Here is a 17,825-nt window from a genome sequence, read left to right on the forward strand (position 1 = left end):
ACCTCTGCAATGTGTTTGTGTCTCAGGCTCACCCACAGGTCATCATCTTCATGCAGGAGAACCTCTTTCTCACGAGAGTCTCCAATGCCACTGGTGTCATACCTTAACAAAAATAGAATTGACTGAATTAGTTTACAAACTAATTGCTGTTTATGGCTTTGATTGCTAAAAAGAATTAAGTTTGCAGTACTTATAGACATCGTTTTCAATAGGCAGCAGGTCATAACCCATGGCCTGGAAGGTGAGCTCGTGCAAGACAGGTGAGACGGGGTCAAAGGCCCGGTCCAAGATGATCAATTGTGAGCGGGCCTTATCTGGACCCTGCACATAGGATAATTTCAATAGTTTAAACTGTAATATAATTAAGTCTAAGGCAGGGGTGGGCAAACTTTTTGACTTTAGGGTCACCTTGGGTTTAAAAACTTGGCAAAAGGCCTAAGAGGAAAAATTATATGGCAATTATTGATAGAATTTTTGTATCTTTCGATACGATTAGAATCTGATACCTCAGCATGAGGGGGGGTGTATCCAATTTGTCTTGTGTCGTTGCTGCCATTTCAAATTTCTGTATTTTTTTTACCTTTTGTTTTGTTTTGTCTTTTGCACTTTTTTCGCGCACTCTATCCAGGCAAAAATACGACCAAGACATGGAGATAAGTCTTTTTTAGAATAACAGCAACAATATGCATTCATGGATTAGAAGAAAAAATGCAGACATTCACAAGTATGATAACCAGTTAGTTATTTTGGCTATCATGCCTTACTGTTGTTCAGTATTTTGACTATTATGCACTACCAGCCAAACATGTAACTGTTCTTTGACCACCACACCTTTTAGGATGGACCTGATTTTCGAATAAAAGAGATTTGATCTATATAAAAAGGAAGTGGTCAGAGTAGGGATTTTAGAGCAGGTTGGAATATCTTGTTGAAGGTTTGGGCTCTCTCCCCTGTTCTCATTGTGAGATCAAAATCTGTTGATAACTTCTCTTCTTATTTTGAGTGCCTACTAAACCAGCAGTCTGCAACTTTTTCAGTACCATAGACTGTTTTAAGGTCAGACTATACTTGGCCAATGATAATATTAATAATTGTAACAATAACAAAAATAATAATTATAATAACAATAATAATAATGATAGCTAGCCTACATCCCCTGTGTAATCACTAGATCCGGGTTGAATTCGTGTCTCATTAAGGGTTGTACAAATGTGGTCAGCGATATACTTCAACAGCTCAATCATTGCTCAAATACGGTAACACCCGACCATAAAAACCTTGCGTAGAAGGCACGACCAAAATTTGAGTTATTCTAAGGGTAAATAAAGTGTGTATCCACAAATAAAACAGTGGAAAAAAATTAGGCAACCCTTTTTTCTTTGTGCGGCATTGGTAAAGTGCTCGTCTTGGGATCAAGAGGTGGCAGGTTCGATTCCCGGCACCTCCGAGTTACAGTGCAAAAAAAAGGAATTTTAACATGTAATTTTTTAAGTTTATAGTTCCATAGAGTGATCATCAACAACTGCGCCGTGCACCGGTACAGTAGGTTGTTTGATACCGAGCCGCACATGTAAATTGTCTGCATTTATATAGCGCTTTTTAAGTCTACAAAGACCTCCCAAAGCGCTTAACAATGTGTGTTCACACGTTTCCCTTTTACACACTAAACGTTAGCATAGCGCTAAATCTCCTGCCCACTGCTAAACAGCAGCTTGCACTACCCCAACGGAGCTTTATCGTCGACGGCGACTTTAATCGGGCATGTTTATTGACTGCACTCCCAAATCCATTCAATTGTGGACTCCCAAATCCATTGAATTGTGGACTGAGCAATTCGGAAAAACGATCAAACATTCGGTTGTGTCCGGCAACTCTGTTTGACCCTCACATCTGACCATCAGCCATGCAAGGCAACTACCTGCTATGGGGGCATTAAGAATTCAGTGTCTTGCCACTTCGACATATACAGTGCATCCGGAAAGTATTTACAGCGCTTCACTTTTTCCACATTTTGTTATGTTACAGCCTCATTCCAAATGGTATTAATTTAATCTCTTACCTCAAAATTATACACAAAATACTCCATTATGACAATGTGAAAAAGTTTTTTTTTTACTTTTTTTGAATTTATTAAAAATAGAAAACTAATAAATCACATTTACATAAGTATTCACAGCCTTTGGTTAATACTTTGTTGATCCACCTTTGGCAGCAAATACAGCCTCAAGTCTTTTTGAATATGAGCCCACAAGTTTAGCACACCTATCTTTAGGCAGTTTTGCCCATTCTTCTTTGCAATAAGTCTCAAGCTCAATCAGGTTGGATGGGAGACGTTTGTGCACAGCCATTTTCAGATCCCTCCAGAGATATTCGATCGGATTCAAGTCTGGACTCTGGCTGGGCCACTCTAAGACATTCACGGAGTGGTTCTGAAGCCAATCTTTTGAGATCTTGGCTGTGTGCTTTGGGTCGTTGTCCTGCTTAAAAATGAACCTTCGCCCCAGCCTGAGGTCAAGAGCACTCTGGAGCAGGTTTTCATCCAGGATATCTCTATATATTGTTGCATTCATTTTTCCTTCTATCCTGACTAGTCCGCCAGTTCCTGCTGCTGAAAAACATCCCCACAGCATGATGCTGCCACCACCATGCTTCACTGTCGGGATGGTATTGGCCAGGTGATGAGCGGTGCCTGGTTTCCTCAAAACATGGCGCCTGGCGTTCACACCAAAGAGTTCAATCTTTGTCTCATCAGACCAGAGAATTTTGTTTCTCATGGTCTGAGAGTCATTCAGGTGCTTTTTGGCAAATTCCAGACGGGCTTCCATGTTCCTTTTACTAAGGAGTGGCTTTCGTCTGGCCACTCTACCATACAGGCCTGATTGGTGGAATGCTGCAGAGATGGTTGTCCTTCTAGAAGGCTCTCCTCTCTCCACAGAGGAACACTGGAGCTCTGACAGAGTGACCATCGGGTTCTTGGTCACCTCCCTGACTAAGGCCCTTCTTCCCCGATCGCTCAGTTTAGAAGGCCGGCCAGCTCTAGGAAGAGTCCTGGTGGTTCCAAATGTCTTCCATTTACGAATAATGGAGGCCACTGTGCTCATTGGGACCTTCAGAGCAGCAGAAATTTTTCTGTATCATTCCCTAGATTTGTGCCTCAAGACAATCCTGTCTCGCAGGTCTACAGACAGTTCTTTTGACTTCATGCTTGGTGTTTGTGCTCTGACATGCACACTCAACTGTGGGACCTTATATAGACAGGTGTGTGCCTTTCCAAATCATGTCCAATCAACTGAATTTACTTCAGGTGGACTCCAATTAGGCTGTAGAGTGATCTCAAGGATGATCAGCGGAAAAAAGATGCACTTGAGCTCAATTTTGAGCTTCATGGCAAAGGCTGTGAATACTTATGTAAATTTGATTTTTTAGTTTTTTTTTTTTAATAAATTCAAAAAAAGTAAAAAAAAAAAAACTTTTTCACATTGTCATAATGGAGTATTTTGTATAGAATTTGGAGATAAGGGATTAAATTAATACAATTTGGAATGAGGCTGTAACATAACAAAATGTGGAAAAAGTGAAGCGCTGTGAATACAATCAATATTGCTTATGAAACGCTCAGGATAAAAGCAAAGTAAGGATAAGGATTATGTCCCTTTTAAAAGCGCTACATTTGATAATACGCATTAAAAAACAAGTGCAATATGAATAACTCATTAAATTTAATAAGTATCTTTATAAATGGAATAAATACACTAGAAAAACAACAGGTGAAGACAAATGTAGCCAGATATTTGAATGGTGGGGAGACTGGGGACAAGGCATCAAATCAACACAATTTAATTGGTAGTACTTTTACAGTAGTTTTATGATTTAATACACATTATTATTATATTTTTGACATTTTCGTGCAGCAGGCCAGATGAAAAAAACTGACAGGCTGCATATGCCCCGCAGTCCGTAGTTTGCCCACCACTGGTCTAAGGAGAAAACCCAAGAAAACTACTTGACTAAATAAAAGCTAATTCTGACAAAAATGCATAAAAAGACTTACCTCTCCCATGGTGGGGTCATCAGCCTTGTAGGCATCCAGTTTATCCTGAACCAGCTGAGCCAAGGTTGCATTGTCTTTGTAATCCCTGATAAACAAAAAAATTGTCATGACTCCAAATTACATTCATGTCTGTTAAATTTAAATCCAACAACACAAAACCACACTCATACTTTCCAGAAATATTACTTGTTATATCAACTGTGTGTGACATGCAAAAGCTCCATCAACGTATATTAGGTAAAATGTTAAGACTGTTCATTCAATTGGATCTTCTGTGTGGCCTTCATTTGAGAAGGGTTCGACATCCGTTGTTCATCTTTACTTTGAAAACTAGTATATTTTAAAGGGACGGGTTGTACTGTTTAGCGCCTGCTAGTGGTAAAAACTTCATTAATTAAAAAGGCTTCAATGTCCATCTAAATAACAAGCAGACATACAGAAAGTGTCATACAAACGTGCATTTTTAAATTACTCATTGACTTGTAGGTCGAGAAATAAGCATTTGTTTTACACAAGGTGAGGGTCACCTAAAGGGAGGTGAAATCATGGTCCACCATCTTGCGGCTAAGAGTAGCCTAAATATTTAAAAGTCTGTGTTTTTTCCTTTTTTCCTTATATTCTCTTTTCTTTTTTTCTTCATTTTTCCATTTTGCCTTCTTCTCTTTCTTTATTTTTTTTTTTGCTATTTCTTTCCTTTTTTCCTTTCCTACTTTTACTTTCTGTTTGCCCTTTTTTCTTTTTTATCCTTGTTCTTCATTCTTTTCCCCTTTATTTCCCCTTCAAATTTCAATTTCTTATTTCTTTTCATTTTTCCTTGTGATTGTTTACTCACTTTATTTTTTCCCTATGTTTTCCTTGTTTTACATTGGTTCCCTTATTATCTTTTGTCTTTCCTTTTCTTTTTTTCCCTATTTCCTTTTATCGTTTTTTTCCTTTCTCTATTTATTTTATTTTCCTTCTCTTGTCTTTTCCTTCCTTTTCAAATTGTTTACTTTTATCTTTCTTTCTTTAAGTTTTCCACTTTTTTTTAATTTTATTTTATTTTTTACTTATTTCATTTTTTGTTGTTGTTTAGATTTTGTTGTTTTTGGTCATATTGAGTCTGCGTATTTTGTATTCTTCCTTGTGCTTTGTAACACTCGTTTTTTGGTTGCACTACTAGACTACAGCAACATTTAGTGATCAAATTCTTAACATTTTCCAATTAATATACATGGATATTTTCCAAGATCAAACATTTTTAAAATAGCGGCAGGGAGTCGTTAGGTAGCACCAAGGAGCCGCCTGTTGCAGACACAGGACCGAGTTTAATATAAGGAGTTCAATATAAAAAGGCATACAAAAATGAGAACAGCGCTCCCTTATGCTCACCCTCTGTATCTGACTGCAGGGTATTCCTTCAGTGTGGCACACAGTGTAGCCAATTGTTCAGCCAGCCTCTCCATCACAGGGTTCTTCAGCTGGGTCTTATGTGGGCTGTAAAAACTGTGGAAGGCGTCAGCATTGTCCAGAGAGTACACCTGAGCACAAATAACAACATAACGTTATTTCTCTTTTGCCTAAATGTTTGCTCTCTTAAAAGTTAGGTAAAGGATCACTTTTCCTTAATACACTACCGTTCAGGAGTTTAGGGTCGCTTATTCATAAAGCAGACTCACTGTTTTTATTCCATGATAACTACATGAAACCTATCAAAAACACACCCCATACAAGGTTCATGTGGTAAATGACTATTTTATCTGCAATTGTCTGTTTGAATGCAATCTCTAAATACTGTAGGCGTATCGAGGCTCATTTCCAGCAACTCACCAAGACTACCGCTTTACGCATGGACTACCTCTTTTCTCCCCTTAAAAACGCTTACTAATTTTCTTTGAATGTACTGCTTTCTCAAATTAAAACAACAACAATAATTTTGAAGCAAAGCAAAGTCTTTATGCCTATTGAACTGCTCCAACGATTGCATTAGATTTCCATTTAGGTAAGTTTGCCACTTCCAGCAAGGAGTTTTGTTGTATTTTTGTAAAATCTCAGTAGCAGTATTTTTTAGTAGACACACTAAGGGACAATGAGGATAAAGATGGCACCATGACACCGAAATGGTTTCATCGTTTTTGTTCGACGGGGTGGATTAAAATCCCTAACATCGCATGGGTCCGTAATTTACCCACCCCTAGGCTACATTATATTCCGTCTTGACAATTTTAACATTAAAAGATGAAACTAAAGCAGGAAGATACATTTTTGATATAATGTACTGTGTTTTCTAGACTACACAGCACATACCAAAATCCCCAATTTTCCGAAACAACCAAGCCTGTCACAATCACCCGGATCGGGAACACCTGTGTTCAGGATTCGGCGCCAACAGCCAGGACAGCTGATTGGCGCACCCTGTACATTTAAATCCCCAGCTTCCGGTAACACTTTATCCGATTGTACTATGCGATCTGTTGCCATCTGCTCAGAAAGCCCATACCTTCGACTCTTTGCCTGCCTCCTGTTTTTCTACCTGATCTCCGTTGCCGACCCGTTTCCGAATTTGCCTACGACCTGCCCTGCCCGCCTGACTCCCTTCTTCTCCAGCCCCAACCAACAACACGACGACTACGCCTGTCCGCGACCATTCCCGCCAAGCCTTCACCCGCCTGTCAAGTCTCGACAATCCGTCAAACAACGGATCGAAGATTCACGTCTTGTCATTCCTTCCTTCCAATAAAAACCAAGAAACGAGTGCAAGTGATCTCAGTTTTCCTTCCGTCCTGCCTGACAAAGCCACTAGGTACATAGATGGCGTAGGACAAGGTTATAGGTATTATCTCATTATCACTCGATTTTTAGTTTCTGGACAACATTGAAATGTGAGATAAATGAGAGAACCAATTGGTAGAAAACTTAAGTTTCACTCAAACTAAGCATTGTAAGTGACAAACTTTGTTGAATATGAGTGGTCATGCTTAGATTTAGATATTTTAGGAAGACCTAATTACATTCTATAATGCCTTTTTCTTCATTCAGTTTATGCGCTTCATTATTTCAATGGTCCCCAACCTTTTCTGTACCATGGATCGGTTTGATGTCCGACAGCATTCTCTCTTTTGTAACCTGGATTAGTGAAATGTCTCCACTGATTCATTCATGCACAAACATGGTACATCATTTCTGTGCAATCCTATCCCTTACCTATCCCTTATGGTCCGCTTTGCCTTATACATGAAAAAGAAATACCACAAAATACTTATTTTGGGAGTGCGTTTTGAAGTGCGGAAAATATAGTAATACGTATTTGAGAGGTGGTGTGATTTGAGAATTTTTTTCAGTAAAATAGTGGGCCTCTGCTCCAAAAAGGTTGAGAAACACTCGTCCCAGATATCACTTATCTTGTTTGTAAGCCTGTAGTTATCTCTCCACATTTCGTTTCCCCTTCTTGCCTCCAATGCCCTTGCCTTGTTTCCTTCCATCCAATGTTTGTTCCTTTCTCTTTTACCTATCGTCATTCCTCCCACCCCATCCGGCACAATCACATGACCACACGTTTTTTTCTTTTTATTGTGCATGACACACTTCTGCACAGCAGACGGGTCCAAGCGCTAGGCTTGCTGCAATTGGCCAGCACTTGCTGTGTGGCTCCAAAATGAGAACGTCCTTCGTCGTGTGGGTGAGGCTACACTTTGCCTGAAGCTGTAAAATCACTGACTCTGAATTGATGACAGTAGACAAGATAGAGCAAAGCATTGTGGGTCAGGGGAAAAAAAGCATTCAAACAAAATAAAAATATAAATCCTAAATGCATTCTCAGGGGAAATTGGGTGTTGGGGATTGTTTTGGACTGATCATGTGCAGTGTTGGGAATAACATCGTTATAAATAACGCCATTACATAACAGGGTTTTTTTTTCCAGTAACGGGGTGATTTAACAAATATTTTTTTCTGCCGTCACAACTCCGTTATCGTTAAAAGTGGTGCGTTACTTTGAAAAAAGCGCTTTTTCGCTCTTTTCCGAGTTGTTTATGTCTCAGCTTTTCGCATCAATATAGCGATTACCATACACCTAGATAGCTATTACCAATATAGTATTCACTAACGCGCCAAAATAATTGGTGAATGCGGCTGCAACCGATTTATGTCGTACGTGAACAAAACGGCTCTATGAGACATTATTTTTCGCTTGTGATTGGTCAAAATGAATTTGTCACATATTTAAGACACTAAATAAACATAATGGCGTGACTTTAACACAACAGATGACTGAAAGTACTTGAGCAACATGTAAAAGAAGGTTAAAAAGCAAATAAATTATGCAGAATTACAATGGCTAAAGCAAGTAGTTGTGAAAAAGAAAGTGCCGAATGGGTAATAAGGCAATGAAGCTTGACATGCCAGAAAAGGTAGGAGGACAAACCCTTCAAGAACCATTTTTAATAATTGTTTTACAGTTTCTAAAACTCCAAAAAAACATTACCTGAGACTCATAGGGCAAGAAGGCAATGTTGATCTCAGTCAGTGTCTTGATGGTTTTGGAAGCCCGACTCTTTACCAGCTCATTGAACAGAGGATCGGGACAGGCTGGTGGGGAGAGGGAGGCAATTCTTGGATTAAAATATTTGAGGAATACAGGCCAGCCACAAACAATTAAACACTTTTTAGTTAAGCCCAGTTACAGTTCAATGTAACTACATTGTAAACAGCCGTTAATGGGGATGATTGAGTTATTGTCTGAGGTTAATACTGTAGATAAAAATGGTTGTTGCAGCAGTTGTAAAAACAGCAGTCTGAGAATTGTAATTTCGACTAATTGTTTCTGGAAAAACTCTTCATGGTTTATCCAATTTAGAAACTCAGCATTCTGTGATTTTGGAGGTTTTCAGTTTGAAAATGGTATATTGCCCCTTCTAAGCAAGTGGGGGCTTTCGGATTTAAAATTTTGTTGACTAATAAACACTACAAGGCCTAAACACTACAAGGCCAACAAAGTAAAATTATTTGGATTTGGATTCTGATCATACATCCTAATAGAAAGACATTCATATACATAATATTTTAACTACGTGAAAAACTTTTCAATGGCCAAATTTAAGCACTTTTTAAGGACTTTCAAACCCATGTTTCTAATTTCTCTAGTACCATTAAAATGAAAAAATCCACTGTTAATCATGTATTTTGCGGAGCCACAACTATATCTCCCATTTACATGTGATTTTAAATCTTGCGTTTGCATTTATCAAGACATTTGATTTTTGTAAGTAGCAAATATATATTTTGGAGACAAATCTCTCCCCATTTAGATTTACATTTTCAGTTGCGGGAAGTTATACCCATTAAAATTTAGCACTGGGAATAGTATTTTTCCGTGGCCCATTATAAATGTCGATAATGAATACAAAATATTTTCAATCATACACATTTTGATAGTCCCACTGTTAAGGTGGAGTGTGCACTTCTCCTCTTGGGTGCGACCCGATGGCGCTTCAAAGGACAATGCTGTACAAATTAATGCCAGCAATGCAATGCAAAGCCACCAGAGAGCAGGGTCTGTGTCATGTTTAAGCAGACTTATTGGGTAACATGGCAACAATTTCAAGTATTTACAAGCACTTTAACCAAAATGGAAGCACTTTTCAATCCTTGAAAACACAATATTCAAATTCAAGGATTTCAAGCACCTGTATGAACCCTTGGGGAAAAAATTGGGGCACATTGCAAAAACTCACAGTCAGTGAAGAAAACGTGGGCGGCCTTGTATTTTGCAGAATGGGGGTCCTTGAAATCTGCAATGAGGCTGTGGACCGACTAAGGAAGAAGAAGCACAACCATGAGAAGTGACAGAGGCCTTTTGCTAAACGTTGAAACGAATTACAGTAATCCCCCATTGTATCACAGTTGACTTTTTGCGGTTTTGCTTCTTTGATTTTCATTGTAAATTGTGTTCTGCATTCTGTTTGGCTTAACAGTCACCCTGTCCATTTTCTGCCTGTGCATCAATAATTTTTTTGTCTAAATTGCACATTTACGTAATACACCATGATGAACCTACATTTCGTACGTGCAAATCTTTTTCAAGTCTTCATGTTAACAAATTGCTCTGAACCAATAAAAGCACTAAAAGGCAGAGGAAGATGCTTTCTATCGCCAGCAAACGTGGACTTCTCCTCAAGCTAAAGTAAGGTAAATATTTTTTTTACGCCACATTTTTTCTTGTCGTCTACACGATGGCGACAAAATATAATCTGAAGTTAAAGAATGGATAGTGTCCTGGAATCATTCCCACCCCTTTTTGGAATCAATTGTGCAATATTGCAGCAAGATTGTTTTGAAAATTATCATATTACAGGGAAGATTTTATTTGTAAAAAAAAAAGACAAAGAAAAACTTTTACAAAGTACAGTGAATTTTCGTTGTTGTTTGCAATATTCATTTCAAGTTAACATTTTTACGCTACATTTTTGTTTTTCAATAGAATCCACATGATGGCGACAAAAAATATCATCTGAAGTAAAAAAGTGGATGGTGTTCTGGAATCATTTCCACCTCTTTGAGTCAATAGTGCAATATAGCAGCTAGATATTTTTTTAAATCATGAATAGACTGCGCAGAAGATAAACCTTCATAAAGTACAGTACTTTCATTTGTTCAAGCCTGCGATAGGTTTTTGTTCTTTGGTTTCAATGTATAATAGACTATATAATAAATAAATAAAGGTTTGTATTTCGTAGATTTTGATTATTACTGGTCCTTTTTGGCATGCTACACCCTGTGATAAACAAGCGATTACTGTATGCTGTATTTATAAAAAAACAAGCTTTTGTTTAGGTTTTACAGATCAAATCGGTTGTATTTGTAATACAAATAAGAATTGCTAAGTGTTTAACAAAAAAAGTGAATGCACATGCTCACTTTTTCTGTTGGTGTAATCAGAAAAATGGCTTCTAGACTGGGAAGAGGCTCTCGTCGCTTGTTGATGTCCTCAACAACTAAATGCAAGAGGGGTTAAAAGAAAATTTGACATAGAGAATAACACAAAAATCAATTTTGACAGAATAAAACACATTTTAGGTGAGACTATTTCACTCACTGGTGATGCCTTCAGTCATGATGTCTGTCATCTTGCAGCAAGAAGACAACATCCTCATGCTGAGCTGATCCACAATCAGGGCCTGGAAACAGCAGAGTCCACATATTGTCCACAAACATTTCAACCAAGGGCAGAGTTATAGTATAGACTAGCGGGCACCTGGGGTGCTCCCTAAGGACAGTTGAGGTGACCGGGACCTGTTCTGAAAATAACTCACCAGTGCTGGTTCAATGTGATTTGCTTGTTAAACTATTTCTTTAGTGGTGGACTTAATCTGTTTAATCCCTTTTTTAAATTGACTTGGTAATAACATAGTAACAACACGGTAGTAACATGATAATTCTTTATTTTAGAAATTCAAATAGATAATTTCCAGTTCATTGGCTTTGGAGACAAAAAAATCTATTCAAGTATTGAAACGTTTTGGGCAATTAAGAAAAGAGATTAAGAATCTATTCATGTATTAAACAAATGTATTTAATAATGTTTTTATTGATATATTTTACTGAAAATATAACAAACTAAGTTCCAAGTTATGGCTAAAATTAATGGGCAACAAATGTGCCTTTTTGGGGGGGTTTTTTAGCTAGCTATCACGCTACCTTTTTAGCTTAGTAGCCAGCTATCTTCCTACTTTTTTAGCTATTTCGAAAAATTTGTAGCTAGCTTTTCACTTTTGTTTTGCATGCTATTTAGCTAACATTTTATCTTTTTTGCTAGTTATCAAGCCAAATTTCTAGCTTTTTTAAGCTTCCTATCGGGCTATCTAGTTGAAATTTTACTTTTTATAGCTATCCATCTAGCTCCCTTTTAGTTTTTCACCTGTTTACCTTTTATAGCTAAATATCACACTTTCTTTTTACCTATTTAGCAAGATATGATGGTAACATTTTACCTTTTTTACTAGTTATCAAGCTAAATTTTGGGCTCCTTTCTACCTAGCTATCTAGCTTTGTTTTTAGATTTCTATCCAACTATTTAGATGGCATTTTAGTATTTTAGCAAGCAACTCTATCTAGCTCCCTTTTAGTTTTTACCTGTATACCTTTCTAGCTAAATACCAAGCTACCTTTTTAGCTATTTAGCAAGCCATCCAGCTAAGTTGCTGTATAAAGAAATCATATAAATCTGGGGGCCCTTTTTGCTAATTAGTATCAAAAAGTAGCACTCACCTTCAAAAATGGAGCAATCATTGTTTATCCCCACTTACATCAATGATCAGTTAAAATGATCCAACGCAAAAACCAAACCTACAACCCTTGATTTCAACTGACCACAAAATTGGAAGGAAGATTAGCTAAACATGCATTATTGTGATTGTTATTTCATAAGCTTATGTTTAAAAAAATAAATTGTGGTCCCACAATATAGTAATTGTCTGTTTCTTTTCATAGAACAAAATCAAAGAACTCCCTCTTGATTAACAATACACGTAAGGTGTAGGTGTAAGTGTAGGGCTTGTTCAGTCCCCTCTGGTTATTGCAACATAAACCACAAAAAACAATGTTAACTCAAACGACAGAACATTTTGCTTATCTCAAGGGTAATTTTTCATCCATCAATCCTGCCAGTAGGACATGCCCAGAACACCTCCCGCATGCATTAAAATATCCTACTGTCAATTAAATATAGTAATTTCACTTATTTGAAGGACAATTTTCTTATCTTATGCGGAAAAAAAAACAAGAGATTAAATATCTTAAGGTTTGAAAAAATATACCCAGAATGAACTCTGGGGTATGAATTTCTTTTTGCAAAATCTACAAAAGTGATACAATAGCCCTGTAAAAATGGATCAACTGATGTCTAATAGAAATAGGTCACTAACAACCAGTTGCATTTTTTAATATCATTTGCAATGCAAGAGTATTAAATGAAAATCTGTGAAGCCCTTGACCATGACATGCAATTCAAATCTGTATTTATAAAGAGTAATTACAATGCTGCTGTCATGTCAGCATTAAATCAATCGTTTACTAACCCAATCTCTATTGGACTGCTTCTCCTGGTGAATGTCACAATACGAGTGCGATGAAGGTTAGCTCAGCTGGCTTTGCATTGATTTTGTTCAGCTCAATCAGCCCACCAATGACATCAAATAAATCAGTAATTTAGAAAAATATATATCTTGGGACTCACAATATTGTAATTGTCTGTGCCCTTTTAAGGTGTAGCATGCACCTGTCCTTTTGGGCACAACGCGTAGGGGGCGATGTCACCGTATGGTATATTAAATATACATTGGAATATTGTGTTTTATATAATTACCACATTTTTGCCATTCTGAAAAGAAAAGTCACATTCTAATGAGTAATTACAAGCTTTTAAGGTGGCCACAGTAGGACAATTATCCAGCAGTCGTTGTAATAATACAGTGGAACCTCGGTTCTCGACCATAATCCGTTCCAGAACCCTGTTCGAAAACCGATTTGTTCGATCACCGAAAATTGTTTTTCCCATTAAAAGTAATGTAAAATCGTTTTAATCCGTTCCAACACCCTGATTCCTTACCATGAACGTAAACATGAAGCTAACCCAGGCTAATTGTACGTTCACGTTAGCGTAATCTTACGTACGAAAGATTACGAACGTGTACAACTACAAAAATCAGGTCGTTTACACGCCATTTAGCACCCGGGTCTCCAAAAAAAGTGGTGAGCGGTTAAAGGATAAAGAAAAGAATTATGAATAGGATTTCTTACCTTTGTGAAGGTCTGCAGAAGCCATGCTCTATTCCCTCGAAAGAAGGGAAACTCGAACACCTTTTTCATATTTTGCTATTATTTCTTTCTTAAATACAATAGTTGTACGCACTACCCTTCTTTTTTCACCTGTAGCAACTTTGCTGCTTGTACCGACCTTCTTCAGAGGCATAATTAGGGGCTAAAACACTCCGTTCATCGATATCTAAAGCGAAAGCAAAAAGAAGTGCGCGCGCACGTCATAACAGTTCTTCACGAGGGGTGGGGGCAATCTACACCCGTACGCCGCTCAGCATCGCACCCTAGCGTACCGGAGTTCGAACTCCGATTTTTTTGAACGAAAAGCAAGAATTTCTCGAAATTTTTGGTCGAGAACCGGTTTGTTCGAACTGAGAGGCCTTCGAAAACCGAGGTTCCACTGTAATCATGGTAAATTCTCACCTTCCATTCTCCCTTCTTTTTCACCTTCTTGATGACATCATTCATAATTTCTGCAACAGAAAGAATGCTCTAAATAAGGATAAACTCCTATATGGGATAGAGTAAATCAGACACAAGTTACATGTACAAGCTACAGTAACAAACCAATAACCTGTTTGTCCCTAAAAGACAATCAAAGCTTGCTAAATGAACGTGATCATCATAAAAAGTAGGGTTAACAGAGCATAGGTGCAAAAGCATAGCTAGAAGCTAGCGGTTAGATCTACACTTGCAATCCCTCAAGACTGATTGGACCGATTTTGTCTTGCCTATTAGAAGAGGACAACATCATCGTATATTGCAGATACCTGCATGGCCTTCTACATAGTCTGTCTGCTTTAAGTAAATAGGCCGTGTTGTGTTTCAAGGTAAATTATCGCTTAATATGGGGAGTTGCAATCATTAATAAGAAGAGTAGTTGGCTAGAGTTGCACCTATACAGAAGGCATGTCAACCTATATGTTTTACCCATATTATATAATTGTTTTGATCATTTCAAATTGTGTACACGTATAACAATTTTTGTACGAGAATGTTTTTTTTTGATACACTGCTACATATAAAAAGAAACACTGAAATTACTCTAAATGGGGAAATAACTAGGAGAATAAAGAATTGCTTGTGTTGTCTATTTGTACATAAAATAAACTCATTTACACAAGTTGTCCTTTTTTTTATTCTACCCAGTCTGTCTTGCTGTGAGTAAATAGGTGCCGTGTTGTGTTTGAGGTTTATCAAACCTATTAGGGGGAATTGCAAGCATTAATAAAGGGATGAATTGCCTGAAGTTGACAGGTATGGACACAGAATTAACTGTAAGGATACCCTTTTACCACTTAATCTATTTCTTGACTGTGATACAATTAACTGTTTTTTGTCATATAATGCCATCTTTCTTAAAGTTGATTTGTTCATATAAGAATAGTTGGACAAGCTGATGGCAACAAAAAGAGAAAGTATGAGAAAATGGGAAAAGGATTTGGCAAAAAAGTGCTGGCATTGCTGAGTCACACGAACTGTACAGTATCTAACCTCCTGTGGAAGAGGTGATCCTGGAAAAAACGCCAACAACGAAAACTTAAGGGTGATTCTCACTAGATGACAAAAAGAGTATTAAAAAGTCTGCCAGAATATTCTCAATACAACCATTTTTTTCTAAAAGATCATCAAAAAGCTAATTTCTGGGTTTCTCCACCTTTGGTTTGTGTTTCAAATATCCGCAGCTTTGGGTGCAATAGGATGAGAAGCTTCCATAAACACATAGGACCAATGTTCCCTCTAGGCTTCCACCGGTCACACAAATTCTGTGAGCATTGCTTGAAACAACAGTGAGCAACATCAATCCTGTGCATGGCAACAAAATCATTATCAAACAAGTCCAAAACCTAAAACTAAACCTGAATTTACAGCCACACAAGCTAGTTTTTCAAATTTTAATATAATGGCTAACGTAATATTGGAAAGGTTGCACGACCCAACAGTTGTATTTACGACAACTATTACATGAGATTTCTGTTTTTAAAAAAGTATATTTTGTTCGTGAAAGGTCCCCTGTTCGAGACCTATGTTGGCCTGGAGCGGAATGGCTGTACTTGCCCAAGACACACCACAGGAAATGGTGCACCTACGACTCTAGTGGTTAAGAGATCCAACCAATCAGCTTTTATTACGTAATACCAATATTTTGTGGATTTATTTAGTTGCACAATACAGAACTGTATTTAATCACAGTTTTTATACAATGCTGTCAAATCGATTGACTTGATATATTTGCAATTTGTTTGAATAAAACACAGGAGTGATCCGAGACTCCAAAAAGCATGTCTTTTCCCTACTTTTTTCTTCTTCGTTAACTTATCCTATTTTCTTTCATTTTTTCTTCGTTTCTTTCTTTTTTCAGGGCTTTTTACTTTTTGGGCCTTTTTTCTTCTTTAGTCCAATAATTTCCTTTTTTATTTTATTTGTTACTTCCTTTTCTCATTTTTCTTAGCTTTTGACGTTTTGTTGCTTTTTTCTTTTTTTCCTCGTTTTTTTTCTCTTTTTCCTTTTTTCGTGCTTTTCCCTTTTTTCCTCCTTTTTTTATTTTGTTTCTTTTTTCATTCTTGTCTATTTTTTGTGCTTTATTTTCCCATTTTTATGTCATTTGGTGACAAATGTCACACGGATGAAAACAACAAAAACAATCTGGAGAGCCGTTTTTAGTAAACTGAGCCAAAAGAGCCACTTCTCTATAAGTCAAGTCAAGTCATGTTTATTTGTATAGCCCTTAATCAAGAGAAGTCTCAAAGGGGTGCACAGACCACAGATTATTGCAAACCACAGACTAATTATTACAATATCCCCTAATCTAAAACCTACATGAGGGCAAGGAAAAACTCAAAAACCTCAACATGAGGAAAATGAAGAAACCTGTAGAAGGGACCGCACATGAAATGTAATGAAATGATCTGCATTTATATAGCGCTTTTCAAGTCAATGACTTCCCAAAGCGCTTTACATTGTGCTTCACATTTCCCAATTGCGGCCGTGATCTGTGCAGCCATGTAAGGCGCTAACCTGCTTATTGAGGTAACCCCCCTTCTAGAATGACCAGGCTGCAATGGATGTCGCAATAACAAATAATACACAGATATTGTCAACATAAAATATAGGTTATTCATATGCTATAGAATAGAAGTGTGTTTTAAGCCTAGACTCTATAGGGAGAGAGAACCCTGCGCGTAGGTCAAAAGGGTCCCGAGCTACGTAGTGTAACGGTGTAGGCCAGGGGTCAGGAACCTTTTTGACCCAAAGAGCCATAAAAGCAAAATACGTTTTAAAAAGAAATTGAGAGAGCCACATCATATATTTTCAGACTAAATTGTAAAAAACTGCCAAACATGCTCTCTAGACAAAAGCTAATTCTTCAGCACATTTAATTTCACTGTGTGTCATTTGATGATTTAATCGAATGTATGAAATGATAATAATGCCAAATCCCGTGTCCCAAATCAATGTAAATATGCCATTTACAATTTGTCTTCCACCTTAAGTTAATAGTGTTAAGGCAATTTTTTCCATGAAATTTGTCTCAAAACAATGTGCATGCAAAGTTCTTTTGTAAAAATGTCACAAATTACTGCAAACGATAACCATATCGTCATACTGTATTCACTTTCGGTGTAGACTGCACTGAGCGAGAGAGAGAGAAGGAAGTGCCTTGCGCTTTTTGCAGGGATCCGCCCACCTGTACCACTCACCCAATCAAAGTCATTTGCCAGCGTTTTTATTCATCAGTTTAAATGGTTTCTTATCGAACTTCTGCATTAAGTTGCTACGGCTTTATATGGACCAAAATCGGGATGAAATCACTTGACTTTGGAACGCCACAGAGAGATGTGTAAAAGTTACATCTTATTTCTGAGCCATACGTACTCATGAAAAGAGCCATATATGGCTCCCGGGCCATAGGTTCCCTACCCCTGGTGTAGGCGATGATTAAAGGAAACGACACTTCTATGTATCTATGTATCTATGTATC

General features: G+C 37.5%; 1 protein-coding gene across 2 annotated transcripts in view; it reads right to left on the reverse strand.

Moving 5' to 3' along the window:
* Positions 1-17,825, reverse strand: part of stxbp1a (syntaxin binding protein 1a) — a 50,275-nt gene that overhangs the window by 24,284 nt on the left and 8,166 nt on the right. For both annotated transcript variants that reach the window (XM_088356199.1, XM_088356200.1), the window contains exons 2-10: positions 14,267-14,316; positions 11,124-11,205; positions 10,946-11,022; positions 9,763-9,841; positions 8,514-8,617; positions 5,423-5,571; positions 4,052-4,136; positions 191-321; positions 1-102 (exon numbers count right to left, since the gene is read on the reverse strand). The exon at positions 1-102 is cut by the window's left edge and continues 6 nt beyond it. In XM_088356199.1, coding sequence (XP_088212325.1) covers positions 1-102; positions 191-321; positions 4,052-4,136; positions 5,423-5,571; positions 8,514-8,617; positions 9,763-9,841; positions 10,946-11,022; positions 11,124-11,205; positions 14,267-14,316 — 859 coding nt within the window. The remainder of the gene's footprint in view (positions 103-190; positions 322-4,051; positions 4,137-5,422; positions 5,572-8,513; positions 8,618-9,762; positions 9,842-10,945; positions 11,023-11,123; positions 11,206-14,266; positions 14,317-17,825) is intronic.

Source organism: Urocampus carinirostris, chromosome 16 (assembly GCF_059441175.1).
Source record: "Urocampus carinirostris isolate Australia breed hairy pipefish chromosome 16, RoL_Ucar_1.0, whole genome shotgun sequence".
NCBI lineage: Eukaryota > Metazoa > Chordata > Actinopteri > Syngnathiformes > Syngnathidae > Urocampus > Urocampus carinirostris.